This window comes from Leucopleurus acutus, assembly GCF_964270905.1.
Source record: "Leucopleurus acutus genome assembly, chromosome: 3".
Taxonomy (NCBI): domain Eukaryota; kingdom Metazoa; phylum Chordata; class Mammalia; order Artiodactyla; family Delphinidae; genus Leucopleurus; species Leucopleurus acutus.
Window position 1 is genome coordinate 135,126,446 of NC_139145.1, and position 21,054 is coordinate 135,147,499.

The window sequence follows — 21,054 nt, forward strand, 5'->3', positions numbered from 1 at the left end:
TATTGATTCTTCCAATCCAAGAACATGGTATATCTCTCCATCTGTTGGTATCATCTTTAATTTCTTTCATCAGTGTCTTATAGTTTTCTACATACAGGTCTTTTGTCTCCCTAGGTAGGTTTATTCCTAGGTATTTTATTCTTTTTGTTGGAGTGGTAAATGGGAGTGTTTCCTTAATCTCTTTTTCAGATTTTTCATCGTTAGTGTATAGGAATGCAAGAGATTTCTGTGCATTAATTTTGTATCCTGCAACATTACCAAATTCATTGATTAGCTCTAGTAGTTTTCTGGTGGCATCTTTAGGATTCTCTATGTATAGTATCATGTCATCTGCAAACAGTGACAGTTTTACTTCTTCTTTTCCAATTTGTATTCCTTTTATTTCTTTTTCTTCTCTGATTGCCATGGCTAGGACTTGCAAAACTATGTTGAATAATAGTGGTGAGAGTGGACATCCTTGTCTTGTTCCTGATCTTAGAGGAAATGCTTTCAGTTTTTCACCATTGAGAATGGTGTTTGCTGTGGGTTTGTCATATATGGCCTTTATTATGTTGAGGTAGGTCCCCTCTATGCTCATTTTCTGGAGAGTTTTGATCATAAACGGGTGTTGAATTTTGTCAAAAACTTTTTCTGCATCTATTGAGATGATCATATGGGTATTATTCTTCAGTTTGTTAATATGGTTTATCACATTGATTGATTTACGTATATTGAAGAATCCTTACATCCCTGGGATAAATCCCACTTGATCATGGTGGATGATCCTTTTAATGTGTTGTTGGATTCTGTTTGCTAGTATTTTGTTCAGGATTTTTGCATCTATATTCGTCAGTGATTTTGGTCTGTAATTTTCTTTTTTAGTATCTGTGCCTGGTTTTGATATCAGGGTGATGTTGGCCTCATAGAATGAGTTTGGGCGTGTTCTTGATTTGTGACCCAAGATGTGATCTATCCTGGAGAATGTTCTGTGTGCACTTGAGAAGAAAGTGTAGTCTGCTGTTTTTGGATGGAATGTCCTATAAATATCAATTAAATCTATCTGGTCTATTGTGTCATTTAAAGCTTCTGTTTCCTTATTTATTTTCATTTTGTATGATCTGTCCTTTGGTGTAAGTGAGGTGTTAAAGTCCCCCACTATTATTGTGTTCCTGTCGATTTCCCCTTTTATAGCTGTTAGCAGTTGCCTTATGTATTGAGGTGCTCCTATGTTGGGTGCATATATATTTATAATTGTTATATCTTCTTCTTGGATTGATCCCTTGATCATTATGTATTGTCCTTCATTGTCTCTTGCAACATTCTTTATTTTAAAGTCTATTTTATTTGATATGAGTACAGCTACTCCAGCTTTCTTTTGATTTCCATTTGCATGGAATATCTTTTTCCATCACCTCACTTTCAGTGTGTATGTGCCCCTAGGTCTGAAGTGGGTCTCTTGTAGACAGCATATATATGGGTCTTGTTTTTGTATCCATTCAGCAAGCCTGTGTCTTTTGGTTGGAGCATTTAATCCATTCGCATTTAAGGTATATCGATATGTATGTTCCTATGACCATTTTTAATTGTTTTGGGTTTGTTTTTGTAGGTCCTTTTCTTCTCTTGTGTTTCCCACTTAGAGAAGTTCCTTTAGCATTTGTTGTAGACCTGGTTTGGTGGTGCTGAATTCTCTTCACTTTTGCTTGTCTGTAAAGCTTTTGATTTCTCCATCAAATCTGAATGAGATCCTTGCTGGATAGCGTAATCTTTTTTGTAGGTTCTTCCCTTTCATCACTTTAAGTATATCATGCCACTCCCTTCTGGCTTGTAAAGTTTCTGCTGAGAAATCAGCTTTTAACCTTATGGGAGTTCCCTTGTATGTTATTTGTCATTTTTCCCTTGCTGCTTTCAATAATTTCTTTGTCTTTAATTTTTGCAAGTTTGATTACTATTTGTCTCGGCATGTTTCTCTTTGAGTTTATCCTGTATGGGACCCTCTGCGCTTCCTGGACTTGGGTGGCTATTTCCTTTCCCATGTTAGGGAAGTTTTCAACTATAATCTCCTCAAATATTTTCTTGTGTCCTTTCTCTCTCTTTTCTCCTCTGGGACCCCTGTAATGAGAATGTTGTTGCATTTAATGTTGTCCCAGAGGTCTCATAGGCTGTCTTCATTTCTTTTCATTCTTTTTCTTTATTCTGTTCCACAGCAGTGAATTCCACCACTCTGTGTTCCACGTCACTTATCTGTTCTTCTGCCTCAGTTATTCTGCTATTGATTCCTTCTAGTTTAGTTTTCATTTCAGTTATTGCATTGTTCATCTCTGTTTGTTTGTTCTTTAATTCTTCTAGGTCTTTGTTAAACATTTCTTGCATTTTCTCGATCTTTGCCTCCATTCTTTTTCTTAGGTCCTTTATCATCTTCACTATCATTATTCTGAATTCTTTTTCTGGAAGGTTGCCTATCTCCAGTTCATTTAGTTGTTTTTCTGGGGTTTTATCTTGTTCCTTCATCTGGTCCATAGCCCTCTGCCTTTTCATCTTGTCTATCTTTCTGTGAATGTGGTTTTTGTTCCACAGCCTGCAGGGTTGTAGTTCTTCCTGCTTCTGCTCTCTGCCCTCTGTTGGATGAGGCTATCTAAGAGGCTTGTGCAAGTTTCCTGATGGGAGGGAGTGGTGATGGGTAGAGCTGACTGTTACTCTGGTGGGCGGAGCTCAGTAAAACTTTAATCCACTTGACTGCTGATGGGTTTGTCTGCGTTCCCTCCCTGTTGGTTGTTTGGCCTGAGGCAACCCAACACTGGAGCCTACCTGGGCTCTTTGGTGGGGCTTATGGCGGACTCTGGGAGGGCTCACGCCAAGGAGTACTTCCAAGAACTTCTGCTCCCAGTGTCCTTGTCCCCATGGTGAGCCACAGCCACTGCCCACCTCTGCAGGAGACCCTCCAACACTAGCAGGTAGGTCTGATTCAGTCTCCCCTGGTGTCACTGCTCCTTCCCCTGTGTCCCGATGCACACACTATTTTGTGTGTGCCCTCCAAGAGTAGAGTCTCTGTTTCCCTCAGTCCTGTCAAAGTCCTGCAATCAAATCCTTCTAGCCTTCAAAGTCTGATTCTCTAGGAATTCCTCCTCCTATTGCCGGACCCCCAGGTTGGGGACCTGACGTGCGGCTCAGAACCTTCACTCCAGTGGGTGGACTTCTGTGGTCTAAGTGTTCTCCAGTCTGTGAGTCACCCACCCAGCAGTTATGGGATTTGACTTTACTGTGATTGCGCCCCTCCTACCATCTCATTGTGGCTTCTCCTTTGTCTTTGGATGTGGGGTGTCTTTTTTGGTGAGTTCCAGTGTCTTCCTGTCAATGATTGTCCAGTAGCTAGTTGTGATTCTGCTGTTCTCACAAGAGGGAGTGAGAGCACGTCCTTCTACTCCACCATCTTGGTTCCTAATCTCATATTCTTTTTGAAGTAAGTCATTTTCAGAGCCCTGAAGAAAAGAAACTAAGAGAATGGAGTCTACATTTTCCATAAGAGGGAATCCTCTTAACAACATGATTTGTAAAATACCTTGGCCAAAAATTGTCTTGAAATTGTGGACCCATTTTCTGGTCTGTAGGTGAGCTTTCCATTACTCTTCAGAATCAGAATTAATGAGAGTCCTTCCATTCTCAAGAGCTTCTTTTGTTTTTCAGGAGTGGTATTTATTATGAATTTGCAGACATCTTTAGGAGTACTTCTGGGACACACTTGAACTGTAAAATGTTAGCATATTTGTGGTTCCTAAATTACCATAAAAACTTAGTGTTATTTATATCTTCTTACTCACATAAAAAAATGTACACACATATTAATACCACTTTGAATGGTGTGTCTCTGCTGTTAACAGTAGTCTGGTGCTTGTGATGAGAAAAGCAAAATGAAACCACATTTGGAAGTGGCATTAGATTGGGACACCTTTTTTTTCTGGGTCAGGTATTGACTAAGGTAAGGCCTGGGGATTCTTCATGGCACATGAGATTTAACACAGTTCATTGACCAAGAATGTCTTTGAACAATGCCTCTTCTGATGTTGCCACTCACTGTATTTGATGTTATGTAAACCCTGCTGGGCTATAAATACAATGTCCTTTTCTTGTGTGATGTAGTGTGTGTTTGTGTGTGTGTATGTGTGTGTGTGTGTGTGTGTGTTTGTAACTTCGTGAACTTTGTACTTTATCATACCCTTTGAGAGAAAATCAATACTTCTGAAAGCCATAATAATTTGATATTTATTCACAGTCAGGGGTTGGTAATCCTGGATGTTATTAGTCAGTATCCTAGCCTCGTACACAGTAAGGGTGACTTGTGACCTGTTATTAATGAAACAGATTTTTCAGATAGCAACTGCTCCACCTTACATACCAGTTGTAAGATCTTGATTTTCCCCTCCCTGAAAATTCAGGACTGGGAGAAAAAAAAAAGCTAGGAGACTTTATGTATGTACGTGTATTTATATAAGTTTATATATGCAGATACATACACTCGGTTTCTATCCTCTTTCTTAGAAAACCACCTTCCCAGGTCTCAGAAATACATGCCAGAGACATGTATTTAAATGAGAGAAAGGATGATTTAAATTATTTTTGTTGTTGTCGTGTGTGTATTTGATGGTCAAAATAATTGTCTTGTGTAATCAGTAGTGTACATATTATCGGCCGTCACCAATTTAATAAGTTAACAAGGTAATGTAGTGAAAGCTACTCTGCTAGAGTTATTTTGATTGAATTGCAACTTTTTGGTGTCTGCAGTGTATTTCTGCTCTGTGCCATAGTACATATAATTCTTTCTTAGACTTCGTCAGACCTCCCATGCCGTTAAGTGAATGGATGGAATGGTAGCTTGCAAGGGGGTCATTCACCCCTAAAAAAAACACTCCTGGGTCACAACATATAACCCACATTATAACCACAGCTGTGGATGGGATTCTAGCAAGTCCCGGCCATCATGGTTCCTATAACTTCTTAAAATCCCCCTACTTCATTACTCACAAAATTTCAGTATGAGAAAGATTCCAAGATGATTAATAACATATTTCTCTCCCCCCTCCCCAATTAAGGTCAAAAAATATTTTGAACTTGAACCACTTGCACGTGGAAAACGCTGGATTCTGCAGCCCTGCTCGCTGGATGACATGGACGCACTGAAAGACAGCTTCTCTCAGCTGATAAATTTGTTAGAAGAAAAAGACCATGAAGCTGTAAGAATGTGAAATTTGGTGAAGAAAATGGGTTCCCACAAGGCCTTGAACCTATCATGTTAGTTTCTCCGTTTAATTTTATTTTGGTATCAAGACTTTAATGGCTTCAGTATCTGTTTTCTTCCAGTTATCTCAGACTCTCATCTCTCTATTAAAGTGAATATTCTGTAAATCAGGTGAACTATCATCGGCATTACCGTCAAGTATACACTACTGAGAGAGAATTTATTCTCTGTTTACCACTAATTATCTTCACCGCATGTCTCTTCCTTCTGTTGTTCTAAGCGTCTCTTCTCTAGTGTGTGCTAAAATGGATGGAATTCGTGGCTCCCAGAAATCAAATCCCTTATGGAAGACTCAGGGAGACCGAGAACCTCGGCTCATTTACCCTGGGTTTGGGGTGGAGTACTGTGTGACTAGGGCTCCCCCATAATATGTGTATCATTTTCAAGATCTCTTGGGGGTTTTATCTTATCCTATTTTTAAGTTTTCTGTATACTGGCCTTACAGCGTATGGGAGAAAAATGAGCACCAAAAACTTCAATTAATCACCTTACCAGAAATGAGTATCCTGCCATAGTAAAATTGACTTGGAAGAACTTAGACAAGTTGCCTACTCTTTTTTTTTTTTTTTTATTACATCTGAAATCTCCCTCAATCCCCTCTTTTAAGAGCAAAGACATTGTTTCTGTTTTCAAGAAGAGTTAGAGGAGATTTAGGCACAATGCATGCATCACTGATTACTATTCCATCAAGTCCTCAGATATTTTTTTAATGGAAAAATTACCCAATGTAAAGTCGAGCTGCAGTGTAACATGTTTCTAAAAATCTTTTTCTAAAAATCTTACGTCTGATTGAAATAGAGAAAATAATTTTTAAAATAAGAGATAAAAAATTTTTTAAACAGCCAAATGAAGTATAGTTTATACTGACTAGGGCTTAAGCTGGTGTGGATTTGACAAAGATAATAAAGGCAGAATCGTCTGTGTATTCATTCAGTAAGTGCTAATGTAGTTTAATGGAGTCTGTTAATGTCCCATCCAGTAATTTAAGGTCTATCAGTATTTCTCTTATAAACCTCTATTTTCAGGGGTTTCAGTATGCCCTTAAAAATGTGCTGGGGCTGCAGCAAATGAATAATTTTAAGGCCTAGATTCAGTCTTTGGAACTAATTTTTTTTCATTTAGTTTAAATGATAAAATTATACAGATAAATGTACAGGTTTACTAAGTTTTGGCACCTTGGACCTTTTCTAAATCAGGAATAATCTATGGATATTGAGGTTAATGGATGAAATACTCTTTGGCACATTTTGCAGATTTGGGGCCACTTAAAATACCAAGTGACCAAATGATAGAAGACTGCTCCCTTCACCTGAGCAATAAAAACATGTTTGCAATTTTTAGGTAGCATCGACTGATTCCCAAATACCACACTCACACTGTATTACAGGGTGGTGTAATACCTTGTAATTCTCCAGAAGGTATATGTCATTCAAATTTTGCTTTTGTGGTTTGATCTTGTAGGTGGATTTTAATGAAATCATTACCTTTGAAACATCGAACACTTCTTTTAAGCTTTTTTTTTTAATGCAGTGGATCAAAAAAGATTCACATTCAAATTTTATCTAAGGCATCCTTGAATATTATCAACCTTATATAATCCGTGAGCAGCACAAAACTTTTATTCCGATGACCACTTACAAAATTCCTGCTTTTATTTCGTCCTGTTGTGCTCATCTTCTATGAAACATAAATGATCATTAGGCATTGCTTTCTCTGCAAGTTCATTAAATGTAGAATGTTATCTTTTTAAGATACCGTGGCTGAGTGCTCGTAAGACATCTGTTAAATGACTTCCCGTTGTCTGCGTGTGTGTTCATGTGTGCTCCAGGGATGGGCTTCTTCTCAGACCCACGACTGTCTGCAGTGTCTCAGCCGTCAGAATGAAAACATTATCAATCAGTACCCAACAACAGCTGTTTTTGACAAGTTTCTGTCTGACGCCTAATGCTTTACAACTGTCAATAAGGCTCCTTCTTTGTCTAGCAGTTCAGAGCTCGCAGTCTTGCTGCTTCCGTGCGGCATCCTGTCCTTGTAACCCTAGAATTTGCCGTGTTTGGGAAATCCACGTAGGGGGAGGGGCGAGGGCTTGGACGGACATGGGCGGGTGGGTGGTGGGTGAACGTGTCTGTCGTATTCCTACTTGTAAAATGCCACAGGTGTCTTAGTTTGCATATTCAAATATTATATAGGAAAAACAGTCTGTTATGTATTTCTTCACTTAGCTTCTCGTTATATTTATGGAAGTTATCAGTTTTTGTACCTTCTTAGCTCAAGCAGTTGCCTTTTTGTAATGGCAATTAATTTATATGACAGAACTTTGTATCTCCTGTAGTTTACAGTATCAGTTGCTAATTAACTGCCATATTGCCCTGTCTTTCTATTAAACAATTCTGTATCTGTACTTAGAGGTTAACAGATTCATGTGGACAATGGCCAGGCAAGAAGAACTCGTATTGTCCGTGATTTATATATGATTTCCACTATCTTCAAATGAAAATAAACGCTGAGTAGAATTGATGTTTTCAGACTAACTCCTTCCAGCTTTAGCATTTGGGAGTCCCAGATTTCTGTTTACATTTGTGTTGCCTGTTTAAGTCTTCAAAATAAGTTCTGCTGCTCTTGGGTCAAAACAAATGATTAATTCACATTTCCTTTGAAGCCATTGTGAAAACCTTAAGAGACAAAAAAAAAAAAGAAGAAAAGCGCAAGTGTCTTTTCCAGTTGGTTTGTCTTCAGGAGCAATTTACTTTCACTGGAGCTATTCCTTCAGAATGGGTAAGCAGAGTCGAGATGTTAATGTCAAGTGTCACCCTTCAATCAAAGCATCATTTTATAATATCTGCTGTAAAAGCAACTTTCTAAGAGTGGCTGTTTGGTGCAATGAACTGTGTCCTTCAATGGGGATTGTTGCCCTCAGGAAATAAGTAAATATTTTTAAGTGACTCAGGAGGAAATGCTGTGTACAATATTTACAGGTCCATCTTTAAGGATGAGAGTATTCCATAAAAGAGAAAGAAAAATTAAAAGATAGATGGACGAAGAAGAGAAAGAAGGGGAGGGGAAAAAATACATAATAGAAGGATGAAAAATACAAATCCCAGCTCTTGTTTGGTCCAAATGCAACATTATCCCGACACATTATTTAACTACACGGAAAGCTTGCAACCTGCATTCCTAGTTTTGTTTCCAAGGTAGGCAATTAGCAGTTATCACATTCCTAAGCATCTCAGACCTATCCAAGCAAATGTGGACAGAACTGTAAGATTTTGAAGCAAATGGGGTTTTCTTAATAATGTCCAGATGGAATATTCAGACTCGAGTGGAAACCTAATATTCATGCCTGGCTTTATCGTCTTTATAATTTTAGAGTGCATTTTCATTAACCTCTTGACCTAATGGTGCAAACAGAAAGGAAAAGATACGTGGAGGGGGCGGGAAGTGGGAGTTGCCCTTGGGGATCCCTCATTTTCAATGCATTTGGAAGGAAGGATAAAACTTTAGGAGAATGTAGATTCCCTGCCATCTCTTTCCGTTAGCCTGGGTCCTGGAGATCTGAAGTTCATGCTGTGAAATGCATTATCACATCATGTTGGGAATTCCTGGATCCCAAGGGTTCACAACTTTTGGTCACCACCGAGTCAGCATGATTAAATGATTTGCATCTCAGGGTTAAAATGTTTTCCAGCTCAGATGCACGGAGTGACTGATGAGCCTGTTTTGGCACCCTGCCCCACCCCCCTTGTACTGATTTAGGAACATGAAAAGGATCCCTGTAAAGACCCAGCAGCCTCAGATGGGATATCAGTTTCCCCTCCCCTTTCCCGTATTCTCTGAATGAAAAACTTTCCTTCCACCTACTGTTTCATCGGAGCTGGAACTTCTGACTTCCCATCGTAGGGATTCATCCGTGTGTGACCTCTTCATAAAGTGGCTTTCTGTGAAAACCAATGCAAAGAGTTTAAAAGGCACCAAGAAAAATCCCTCCAGCATACATCCTTCTTTCCTAACAAAACAGAGTGAAAAAGCGCATGATTCTTCTATCAGATTTTCTCTACATTCCCATCTTGCATTCCATCTCTGCTCCACGAGGCTGGCTCTGATCACTGGGTCCTGGTTTAGAAAGGCCACCAAAGATGTTCTTAGGCTTAGCTCCCCCCCCCCCCACTTTTTTATCCTCTGTTCAAGTCCTCAGATTGCAGGGAGTTTCCACGGGACATTCTATTTGAATAATCACTTTTTACAAGGAAATGGTTCAGGCTTTGTGGTTTAGAGCAACTTCACTTACCATGTATACTTTGTGAGGTCACTGGTGCCCATTCTGGAGAATAAGGCAGGGGACTCCTCGATTTCATGCCTTGCTGGGATCAGCCTGGTTTATAACCCAGTCTGACTCCTGACCCCCTACTGCTCCAGTAGACATTTCCACAACTATGACCGACTTAGACACAGCCATCAAACTGCACTTTAAAAAAATGATCCTCTGGGGGGAAAAAAAATGATCTGCAAACTACCAAAGAATGATGAATTCCTCTTTTTTTCTTCTTTTTTTTTTTGCTCAAAAATCTCTCCCTCTTATTCTGAAGCTCTCAAAATATTCTATAGAGATCTTTCATCCTGGTTCTTTTTAGCAGCAACATTCCAACCGTGGAGGTGAGTTGACAATATTGTCCCCGGAGAGGAAAGCCCGGCTCCAAGCACAGGGACAAGGTACACATTGACAAATGAAAATAAGACTTGAATAAGCATCGGGTTCCCAGGTCTCCCTCAGTCCCCTGTTTCCTCATGGGCTATAGGGAAGTGGTGGTTTCAAAAAGGCCTAAGATCACTTACATCACAGGCAACCCTTCCAGAAGGTGTGAAATCCAGCCTAGAATGCTGCAACCTTTGCTGACAAGTGATTCATTGAGACAAAGGCTGGCGCTCCAGCATCAAAAAGATGTCAGACCAAACACCAAATGCGTATAAATGATTGCTTTGCAAGCAGTGGAATGACTAGAAGACCTGGCCTGATGATGCCTCCACGTCTGGACAAGCTTACAAGCTTACGGAAGACACAGGTGGGAGACGAGGGCAGGGGGGTGGGGGAGGGGGGGGAGCTCTTTTCAGAAACAGCCTTCTTCTGTGAAGAAGGCTGTTTCTGGAGAGAGAAGTGAAATGACGATCCTCACCTGAGAGGCTCATGTGGCGATGAATGATTTCTGGCTGGTTTATGTATAATATATGGGAAGGTCAATCAGAAAAATGTGTGTCAGGGACACCTGAAGGCCAGACTAGTATGGTGTGATATTAAATCATTAGACATATAAATAGAGTAAATTAAAAGTGAGGAGATTTGGTTGGAGCGGAAACTGCTCACCAAAAGGCAGAGACAGGAATGCAAACGGCAAGTCTGGCTGTCATTCTCTGTCATCTGGAGCAAGGCAGGCTTGGCTCTAGACCTTCTCCAGTTGTTTTACAACTTTCTAGACAGGGGGTGTTTCAACCCAACACTTTTATTAAGCTGCTTCAACAGGATTTTTCAGATGACAGCTTGTCAAGACTCAACTTACCATGGTCTTTTTTACAGGTTTATCTCACAATTGGAAATTTGGGTTTTGATAATTTTAGGCTTTTAATTTATTCGTGCATTTGGTATGTTTTTGTTGAACACCTACTGTGTCCTAGGTATTGTGTTAGATGCTTGGGATACGGTACTGCACAGAGCAGTCTTGGTTCCTATCTTTGTAGGATTTTCACTCCTGTAGCCTTTGGTTAAGTCGGGTTATTTCTATGGCTCTAGAGAATGTTATTCTATTTGGGGAACATTTTTATAGTAAAATTGCAATTTGAATCTCCAGATTTTTCAATATCTTTTCTTGGTCCTAATTTCTGGTTTTCAGCCCTCCTAATTTAAAATTGCCTTTTAAAGCTGTGTAGTTTCTTTTGAGACCATTAATAAAACCAGCAATCTAACACACACATACACCGAAAAGGCTTTACCTCTCTTTAGTGTCTTTCTAAATAGAACTCTGTAAAGCTAGCACCTTTTCTTCTGCTACTTAACCACTACAACAACGAAGCATGTGTCTAGCACACGGATTGCTTCCAAAGTGCAAAACCAAACTCTTTCAATCACCTACTGTGCTTTTCATCTTTTCTGTATTCAAAGGGCTTTATCTTTTTCTCTAGAGCAGCTTCGTCTCATGCTTCTGTCTGGTGATCTAATAAATGATCTCTATTTGAAATGATGAATCTCCAAGAACAAAATTCTCCTTCAGTGGCAGTCTCTTGTGTTTTATTCCACCTAACGGTAAAAGCCTCTGTCTTAAAAGAAAATTTCACAATTCACACACCCAGACAGGAGTCACCTGTAAGCTGTACAACCCAGTGAATGTTTTAACCAGTTAGAAGCAGTAAATTTCAACTGGGTTTCAGGCTGCTTTGTTTGCGTCTCATTGAAGATTGGAAACTTGGAAAGACCTCTTTAAACGCATTATTTATTCCAAGATGATACTTGTGCAAGGTTGTTCCTTTAGGAGGAGTTAACACATTTTGGATTTAAAGCACTTTTGCAAAGTCTATACCAACACCATTCTCATTTCCCTGGACACCTGAAGTCCATACCATTCTTCCCTCACCAGCCCCAGGCCCCATGACAGATGTGCCTCTCAGAGAATCGCAACATCCCCTATAGTCTACCAGCCTGGGTAACCAGGTAGAATCACAAAAAGAAACAGAAACAGAATCCTTTCTATTTCTGTTCAGTTTGTTAATTTCAAGTCATCCCAAATTTTTAGGTAAAACAGCAAAATTCAGTGATTAGTTAAAATGTGTGGTTTATACTTTGAGGTTCTGCCCCTAGTGAAATAATGGATCTGGGCAGTGCTCTTCAGTGTCTGCTAACATCACAAAGAGGGGAACAACCAGGCATTATGTGCTGCCTGAGGGAGTATCCGATGCCACCTATGAAGTATTCTGACCCCCACATTGAACCTGAGTCTGATCAAGTCTCTGGATCTAACTAACAATTTGCAGAAAATACAGGAACAGAGGTGTGATTTTAATCACCTGTGGTGATTTAATGCAATAATTAGAATCCAGACTATTGGAAACTCAACTGGACAGATGAGTTGGTTTCTTAAGTAAATGGCAGGAAGGAAAAAAGGAATAGAGGGAGGAAACCTGTGGAGTGAGTCTTAAGAGCTCTATCAAACAATTGCGGAGTATAGACCCTATTTGGTTTCTGGCTCAAACTACCAAAATGTAAAAAGATAAAATCAGAGACATTGAAGAAATTTAAACACTTACTAAATATATCATAAATTAAGGAAGCATTGATTACTAGGATATTTTAGGTGCGATAATGGAATTGTGGTTGTGTATTTTTTAAAGGAGCCCTTATCTATCAGTGACATATGTTGAGATATTCATGGATGAATTCTTATGCTTGATATTTATTTCAAAATAATCAGATGGGTGCAGAGAAGAACAGAAGTAGGCGAGGATATAGATGAAACAAGATTGGTGACGATTGTTGAAGCCAAATGATGGCGACCTGGAGGTTCAGGAGAACTTGCTGTCTGCCTCTGAATGTATAACTGACATTCCCTCAAGAAAAAGTGTTTGAAAGAGAGAAAGAAGGAAAAGAGAAAGTGAAGAGAGTGGGGCAAAAAGCCACAGAATAAAAGATATTTGCAAAGCAAAACCAAGTCTGTTGCCAGAATAGATTCAGAACTACTCAAATCAAGAAGGATAAAAAAGAACAATCAACTTAATGGAAAAGTTAGCAAGAGCATAGTGAGATGTTACCGTGAGTTAGCACTATCCACTCATCAGAATAGCTACCATTAAAGATAATACCAGGAAAAAGAAAATAAGAAAGAAAAAAAATGTGTGTCAGTCTGGCATGTTAATCACCACTGAAAATTTGTGTCCTGATTCAAAGAAGGAAGTTTGTAGCCTAGTGACTAATCCCCTAGTTTTCGGAGTCAACCAGAACCAGCTAAGAGTTCCGTTCCACTCCTTGTTAGTCACATGACTCTGGAGAAATCATTTAACTGTGTTGTAGTTTCTCCTCTACAGTTGAGGTAATATACCTACTTCAGAGGGCTATCATGAGGATTAGATAACATCATGTGTGGAAAGTGCTTCTCGTGGTGCCTGGCACATAGGAAACATTCGATAAATAGTGGCAACTACGATTTCAGGAAATATATTTGGAGCAATCTTCCCTTTGCACTTCTTAGGTAGAAAGCTCTGTAAGAGCTGAGGGAAGAGGAAGTTCCATAAAAGCCCATCCTCACCTGGTCACGGAGTCTTTCTAGACTAGGTCAATGCACCTCCAGTGACCTCCATGGCCTCAGTCTTTCATCATTCAACTGCCCATTCATTCATTTATTCATTCAACAACACTGACTGAGTGTATATTATGCGCAAGGCATTGGGCTGTATGTACTGGAGAGAGGTAAAAACCAATTAAAAATATAATCTGATGTAGTGCTCAGAAATAAATATTTGCTAGTTAAATATTTATTCCTTCAGAAGTCACTGGGATTTCTTTTGTACTTTCTGTGTCATCGTTAGCTTATAATCACAGAAAGGCATTGCTTCTGTCCAGTGTTGTCTTTACAGCTCTAAATACAGGAAAATTTCATGAATATTGCTGACTGGTGGACAATTTCAAGTTAGAGACAAGAGTTTTAAGTTTAATACATTATTTTCATAGGGCTGGGATTGTATAAAGGTGACCTTTATCATCAATGATTTAAAAAGTGATTCACTTTCATTGGGGAACATACAATGATTATATAAAGGAGAAAATAGAACATAACTGTAACCCTAGAAAGAATCATAATAATGTTGTGATATGTAACCTTTTAATCTCTCTTCTGTAATTCTACAAAATTGGGTCAGACTATGCATGTTGTTTTAGAACATGCTTTTTATTTACTAATATATAAGAAGCATTTTTCCATGTTGTTGGATTTTTTCCTAAAACATGATTTTTAATGGCTGCCTAGCACTTAAAAATACTGTTATTTATCTCATTCCCTGTTAGATATTTGGATTTCTGTTTTAAATGTCTTTGTAGTAGAAAATTTGTGTACATTTCTTGATGACTTCCACAGCGAGCGAAATGACAGGGTTTGAAGTGGAATTACAGGGTCAAAAGGCAAAAACACTTCTAAGGTTTTAAAACGTGTTCTCAAATTGCCCTCCCAAACTATCAATCCACAACTCTAACCAGTGACTACAGGTCGGTTCCTATTTCTCTGTTACCTTGTGAATTGGGCTTTTGAATTATATTAATCTATCCTGATTGAATACGTAGAAAATGACATCTTGTTTTAATTTGCTATCGTGATAACTTGTATTTTAGCACGACTTTAAATAAACAAAACAACTTTGGTCATCACTTTCTGGGGAAGTAGAAGTGACCACTGTTTAATTCTGTTTGATCAGTTGTTTAACTCAAACACTTCCCTTGAACTTATTACATGATGTTGACCACGGGGAAGATATGCAATGTATATTATATATATTTTTGTGGGATGAAAAGATTTATAAATAAACACCATGTACTTATGATGAGTCCATTGTATAGAAATGTGAAAGGAGGGGCGGGAAGACATAGCAGAGGCACAAAAGAGACAAGGATTATATGTGTTACTATCTTGCCCAGAAGGAAAGAATGAAAACACAAATGGAAAGGTAGGTTAAGGTCAGACTGTGGAGGGATTTGAATGCCAAGGCAAAGAACTTGGATGAAATCTAGTGGTCAGTGGGGAGCCGATGAATGTTTTTAAGAGGAGCGTAATCAAAACAACTATTTAGGAAGAGTAACCTGGGGAGAGTGTGAGTCGGGAGAGGGAAGTTCTAAGATGGTTACAGGTAACGTTGTAGAAGAATAAATATGCTAAGATGGAAGATGTAGCAGGAAAACATTGGTCCATGGGAGCAACAAGTAAATTACTGAAGCCAAACTGAGGGCCTGAGGTAATGAAGAGAGAACTATAAAACCAGCCTTCTTACCTTTATTACCTGCCTGTCACCCCAGAACCCCACTGTCCACAACAGTGAAGACAAGATTGGATGCCTCCAAAGGTGGACTCGGTGAATTTCCATGTTGCAGATGGATGAGTAGAGGTTCTGCAGAGCACTGCTCCCACCCAGCCACCCGTGGAAGATTTCCAAAGATCAGAGGAGCTCCACAGGCCACACAGAAAGTGCTTTGCTGAACACACTCAAGCTGCCTCAGATAATAGGGTGTAACCAATAAACTCACCAACAAATCAAGGTGGCGCGGTTCCATTTCCGAGGCTGCATGGCTGGGCTGCTGTGGTAACTGGAACAATGTTTTTCAAGATGCAGAAGAACTTTACATCATCCAATGACAGCTAGATGGCAAAAACTCTGTTCTACTCTAGTCCCCATTCAGGTTTCACTTCCCGAGTGTGCAACTACTGCACTCACACAGGGGCCCTTACTCGGAAGGGCCCTGTGCTTGACTTAATGCCCTGTTCCCACCATCTTGAAATTCTTAATAATCTTTGGACTTGTATTTTGTAAGTGGGGTCCAATGGGATGATGGAGCCTGCGTGTAAGTAGAGGAGATACTGCAACGTGCACATCCTTGCCTGCCTGTTCACGTTGTGGTGTGGCTGATGCCCCATTAATGTAGAATTCCAGTGGACCCACCATGTGTGTGATCTCCAGCCAGGTGCAAGGCAAGCATGTTCAGTTCCTGACTGAGTGTGAGGGGTACTGATACTTCTCAGAGGCCATGCTTTCCATCCAAACCTGAGCTTGCTTCAAATACAGGGAGAAAGCAAATGGCAGCCTAAGAAACAGCAGCGATCAAGGAGCTCACAGGAGAGGAATAATCATTTCTTCCCTCTGTCTTTCTAGGTTCTTGGCTGAGACTGACCGTGTAATAAAAGACAGATTAACAGGAGAGAAACAAACAAGTTTAATAACATATACACCTCCTGTACACATGTGAGATACCCAGGAAAACTGAATAACTCCCCTAAATGGCCCAAGCCACCACCTTAAATAACATCTCCAGGTAAAGACAAAAGAAGATGTTGGGGGGCAGTGGGAGGAAAGCCAGTTATGGAAGATTATCGAGCAAAGCACAGTTAACCAAGGGCATGGTTGGTATGCAGATTTTAGTCAGTTGCCTTCTCCATTGATAAAGAGTTTCTGGAGACTTAGTCGTCTTGCTCCTCCTGGTACAGAGAGGGAGACTCCCTTCCTTAACGGACCTTTTTCTTCTAAATGCAAATTTCTCTTACAAAAGGGTACCTTCTCACTTTTCAGACCTTCTCCTGTATCTGCTATTTCTTAAAAATAACCAGCCTAAAATAATCCTTATGCCGAAAGGATATATTTGGGGTGGCAAATTCTGCTCCCCTTCAAACCTTGTCATATTCTTTCTTACCTGTGTTACTTTCATGTCTTAGCCAACCAGTTACACTGAAAATAATGGCACAGAAGGAAGAGGAAGACAGGGCAACCTAGAGTCCCAGTTCTTTTCAGTCCTCTCTTGCTACTCATCAGTAGCAAAAGGTACAAAGTTGGTGGAATGCATGTGTATCAAGAAGTGACGTAAAAACAGGTGAGTTCATTTTGTGTAAAGCACAACTGCATTGTCTGAGCTATGAAATACAACTTGTGTAATTTCAGTGATTCTGCAAACAAGTTAAAACTGGCACTCACAGCTGGCGTTGCATAATATAAAAATGAATGGTAAAATTTACGTTAATAATTTTAATTTTTGTTGACTTAGAGTGACATTAAATGACGAATACAGTTCACCATGGCCAGTCAACATCAGGACCTTGGAAGAAAAGAAAAAGCTTTATGTTAATGACATATTTCCCTACTCTTTGAACAAGGGGCCCCATATATTCATATTGCATTGGGCTCTCCAAGTTATGTAACCAGCCCTACCCTCAATACACATATAAGCTCTGAAATTAACTGGGTTTGAATTCCAATGTTGATACTTGCTGACCTTGGGCAAGTTGTTAATCTTTCTAAGGTTCAGTTTCCTCATCTGTAAAATGGGAATAATAACAGTTCATGTCATATAACCATAGGATCTTTATAAGGATGAAATGAAATACTATAAATAAAATTAGCACCTTGCCTGCCACATAGCAGATGCTTAATAAATGTTAGCTCTTACAGGATAAATGGTTAGTTACTGCAGTCACTGTTGTGCTCCACCATATGGTGATGCTGATGGAGACTTACTCTGTGTGCTTTATTTGACCGGCCTCCACCTAGCTGACCCCCTTTCTCTGTGGCACATGCAAACTCCTTGAGGAAGCTTATGCCAGTCATTCCTGAGTGGAAGACACTCTTATGTGGCTGAGTGCTGGTGAGTCACTGCCGTCTTTTGGATGGCTGACCCCAGATAGGGCTCCCATCCTTAATCCCATTAACTATAGCCAGGATAGCAGGGTTACATGCTACAAAGCATAAGAAACTCCTAGAAGAAGACCATGGGGTGCAACAGTCTCTTTGATGCTGCCAAGGAGGGGGCAATGTAGTGAGTAGTCACCTCGAGTTGTTCATCCAGGAGAAGGTCTGGATGCCTTCTGATGTGGTCTTTGAAATGTTTGAAAGCCAAAAAAATAGGTCTTTTTGATCATTTGGTTATCTACTAGGGATCAGATAGATTCATAGGTACATTTCCTTTGACAGAACACAACCCTGAAATCACAATCCTACCTTTGAATGCACAGAAAAAAATTATATACTTATATTGACATGACAGTCTACGACACTGAAAGCTTTACTCCAGCAGACATCCCACAGGGCTTCTGAGGGCGTGCTCTACAGACTGGTATAAAAATAAACCAGAGGGCTTCCCTGGTGGCACAGTGGTTGAGAGTCAGCCTGCCGATGCAGGGGACATGGGTTCGTGCCCCGGTCCGGGAGACTCCCACATGCCGCGGAGCGGCTGGGCCCGTGAGCCATGGCCGCTGAGCCTGCACGTCCGGAGCCTGTGCTCCGCAACGTGAGAGACCACGACAGTGAGAGGCCCGCGTACCGCAAAAATAAATAAATAAAAAATAAACCAGAAAAAAAAAAGGAAACCAGAATAGTCATACAAATGCAGATTCCTGGGCCGTGCTCCTAGATCAATGAAAATCAGAATGTCTATGAGTCATGAATCTGCCTTTGAGTGTTTGTGGGCAGCAGAGGGCAGAAGAGGGTGAACAGTGATAAAAATGAATTAGGCATAAGGACATTTATTTGTCCCAGAGCTGTTAAACTCAACCTACATCAGGCACGTCCTTCGTAAAGTTGTGGTTGGCCATTGCCCTGGAATATAAGCTTACAGGTTCTTTGTAGTCTGGGGGTTCTGAGTACCGAGTTACTGTGTCATTCTCTGTTGAGATCTGAAGGAGCCTTCTAGAAGTGGGATGAAGTCGGAGAAAGAAGAGAAGGGTCATAACTGAGGACTCTGAAGAAAAGCATTTGAAGACGTGTGAGGGAAGGTTCTGGTACGCTCTGCACCAGCAGGCATCAAGCTACATTACATCTACACTTGGGATATAGGAAGATGTTCCAGTGAGTACATGGCAGGGTAGTTTTATGGAAACCAATTTCCAGATCCTCATCTCACACAGGTGTTCGTTCCTGAAACTGGTCTGCCTTACATTGAGTCAGCTTCTGCTGCTTCACCTTCCCCTCCTTTTCACAGCACCCCTTCTCCCACTTTAGAAAAGAAAGGCGGACCTCTCATCATCTGGGACAGTTGGTTAGGCCTCCAGTGACCCAAGAGCTGAAAGGTGGGCAGGGTTAGAGAAGGAAAAGCAACTGGCGAAATGACTGCCGTGAAGAGATCAGTGCTTTAACCAAATGCCATGATGCACTGCAACAGCCTCCCAAACTTATCTTGCCTCCGAAGACCCCTGATAAACGTGCTTTCTGCACTTACTCTGGCCAAATGATCCAAGTTGTCTGATCATCAAATAAAATCAAAGAACAAGGGATCAGAACTTTGAAATGCATTCCCTTTAGAATGCATCCATGACCCCACCTCCCTGCACTCTGCAGACGCTTGTCTCCTTAGCAGGGGTAGGGGCTGCTACCCCCCTTCAATACAGTACCTACAGTATGGGGCTGGAAAAGTCATCAAAAGCATTAAAGGTATTAGGGGTGTTTACTTCACATTCCTATCTAGTTGCTGCCCAATTAACATGATTTGCAGCTGAGAAAATAATACTCTCCTCCGTCAGAGATCAATTGGCTCCCCAAACTGTGAAACAAAGGGAAGAGAGCCGCTGATGTTTATAGAAGTTATTGCAAACAAATGCACTTCAAAAGGAACTGTGGTGACAGATTCTGTTTCACAGGGTCCTCCCAATTCTTCTCAGCCTCATGAGACCCTTCCTCAGACTCTGCTGGGTATTTTCACCACTGGCCTGCTGCTTTAAGATATAGTGCACTGTGTGCAATTACCCTAGTCTAGAGTCTAGACCTGTCCTGCCCAGTACAGTAGCGATTGGGTACTTGAAAGGTGGCTGGTCTCAATCTAGGTGTGCTGTAAACATAAAATACACACCAAATTTCAAAGACTTAGTACTCCCAAAATGTAAAATACCATTGATAATTTTTATATTGATAACATGTTGAAACGATAATTTGGGGGATATACTGGGTTAAAACATTAAAAGTCATTTCGCCTGTTTCTATTTGTTTATTTAGTGTGGCTATCAGAAAATTTAAAATGACATGTGCCTCACATTTGTGACTTGAATTCTATTTCCAACAGACAGCATGTCTGTCTAGACTGTGGGTTCAGCAGCCTTGGGTGAAGGTTGATGGGAATGTGAAAGTCCAGTTCTGAATGGTAAATGAAGTCGGGGAGATTTTGGGCTGGCAGTGACCCCTCTTGCCGAAAAGAGGTATATTTGTGACAACTGCCGCATGTGGAGCCCAGGCTAACAGATTGTAAACCTGCCTTCCTTCTGGTTCTAATACTTACTTAACCTCAAAGGAACTTTAAATTTAAACCAAATGGCATGTGAGATTTTAGTAGGCTGATGTACTGCTCTCCGTTCAGCCATTTGAGAAATCCTACTGAGGTCTCCGCGCAGCTGAGTTCCAGTCACCACCATATCCCAATGGAAGTCTGGCACGGCACTAATGAGCTGATGAGATTTTTTTCTCACTTGTTTGATATTAAATAGGAAAGCCTTTTGAATTAAACGTTTACAGATAGTGTAAAAATTGGAAATGCGGGTTTTAGCTGAGCCAACGACAACAGATTCAAGACTGCAGTTGCCTGATGGTGAGAGAACAGTGCTCCTGGCTCCCATCACGAGCTCCATCAGCAGCTTGGGTAAGTGGTGGATTACTCTTTTCCAGTGGTGAGTTACTCAACACACTGGGTTCCCTGGGTTTGTTCCACTGTGGGTACAGCTCTGTCCTAAACATCATTATTTACGAGAACAACTTACTGATCTAAACCAGGAATGTAAAGCTTTTGGATTATGAAGCTGATTCCATTTGTTTTGCTCAGAGGCTGTTGCCAGACCTTGGCATGGGTCCCTCAAATAACAACAGCAGCAGCAACAATAATAACAGCAAATATTTATTGAACACTTACTACGTGCTCTACATATGTTAGGTCACTTAATCTTCAGCCCTAGGTGACATAAAAGGTTTTTGGGTTTTGTTCTGGGGTTTTTTGTTTGTTTCTTAAGTTGCCCGAGGTTACACAGTAAGTGGTAGACCCAGTCTATTTGACCAGAGCCCACACTTAGAACCACTCTGCTATTCTT

The 21,054-nt window shown here is 40.4% G+C and overlaps 1 protein-coding gene across 2 annotated transcripts in view; it reads left to right on the forward strand.

The window, feature by feature from the left end:
* Positions 1-7,312, forward strand: part of ARL15 (ARF like GTPase 15) — a 417,783-nt gene extending 410,471 nt beyond the window's left edge. The window contains exons 5-6 of one of the 2 annotated variants that reach the window (XR_014326122.1): positions 5,064-5,380; positions 7,021-7,312. Coding sequence is in view for 1 of the 2 variants with exons in the window: in XM_082836809.1 (XP_082692935.1) it covers positions 5,064-5,216 (153 nt within the window). In the remaining variant the exon portion in view is untranslated. Of the gene's footprint in view, positions 1-5,063 lie in introns of both variants that reach the window. The other variant, XM_082836809.1, reaches the window with a different exon arrangement.
* The last annotated feature ends 13,742 nt before the right edge of the window (positions 7,313-21,054 follow it).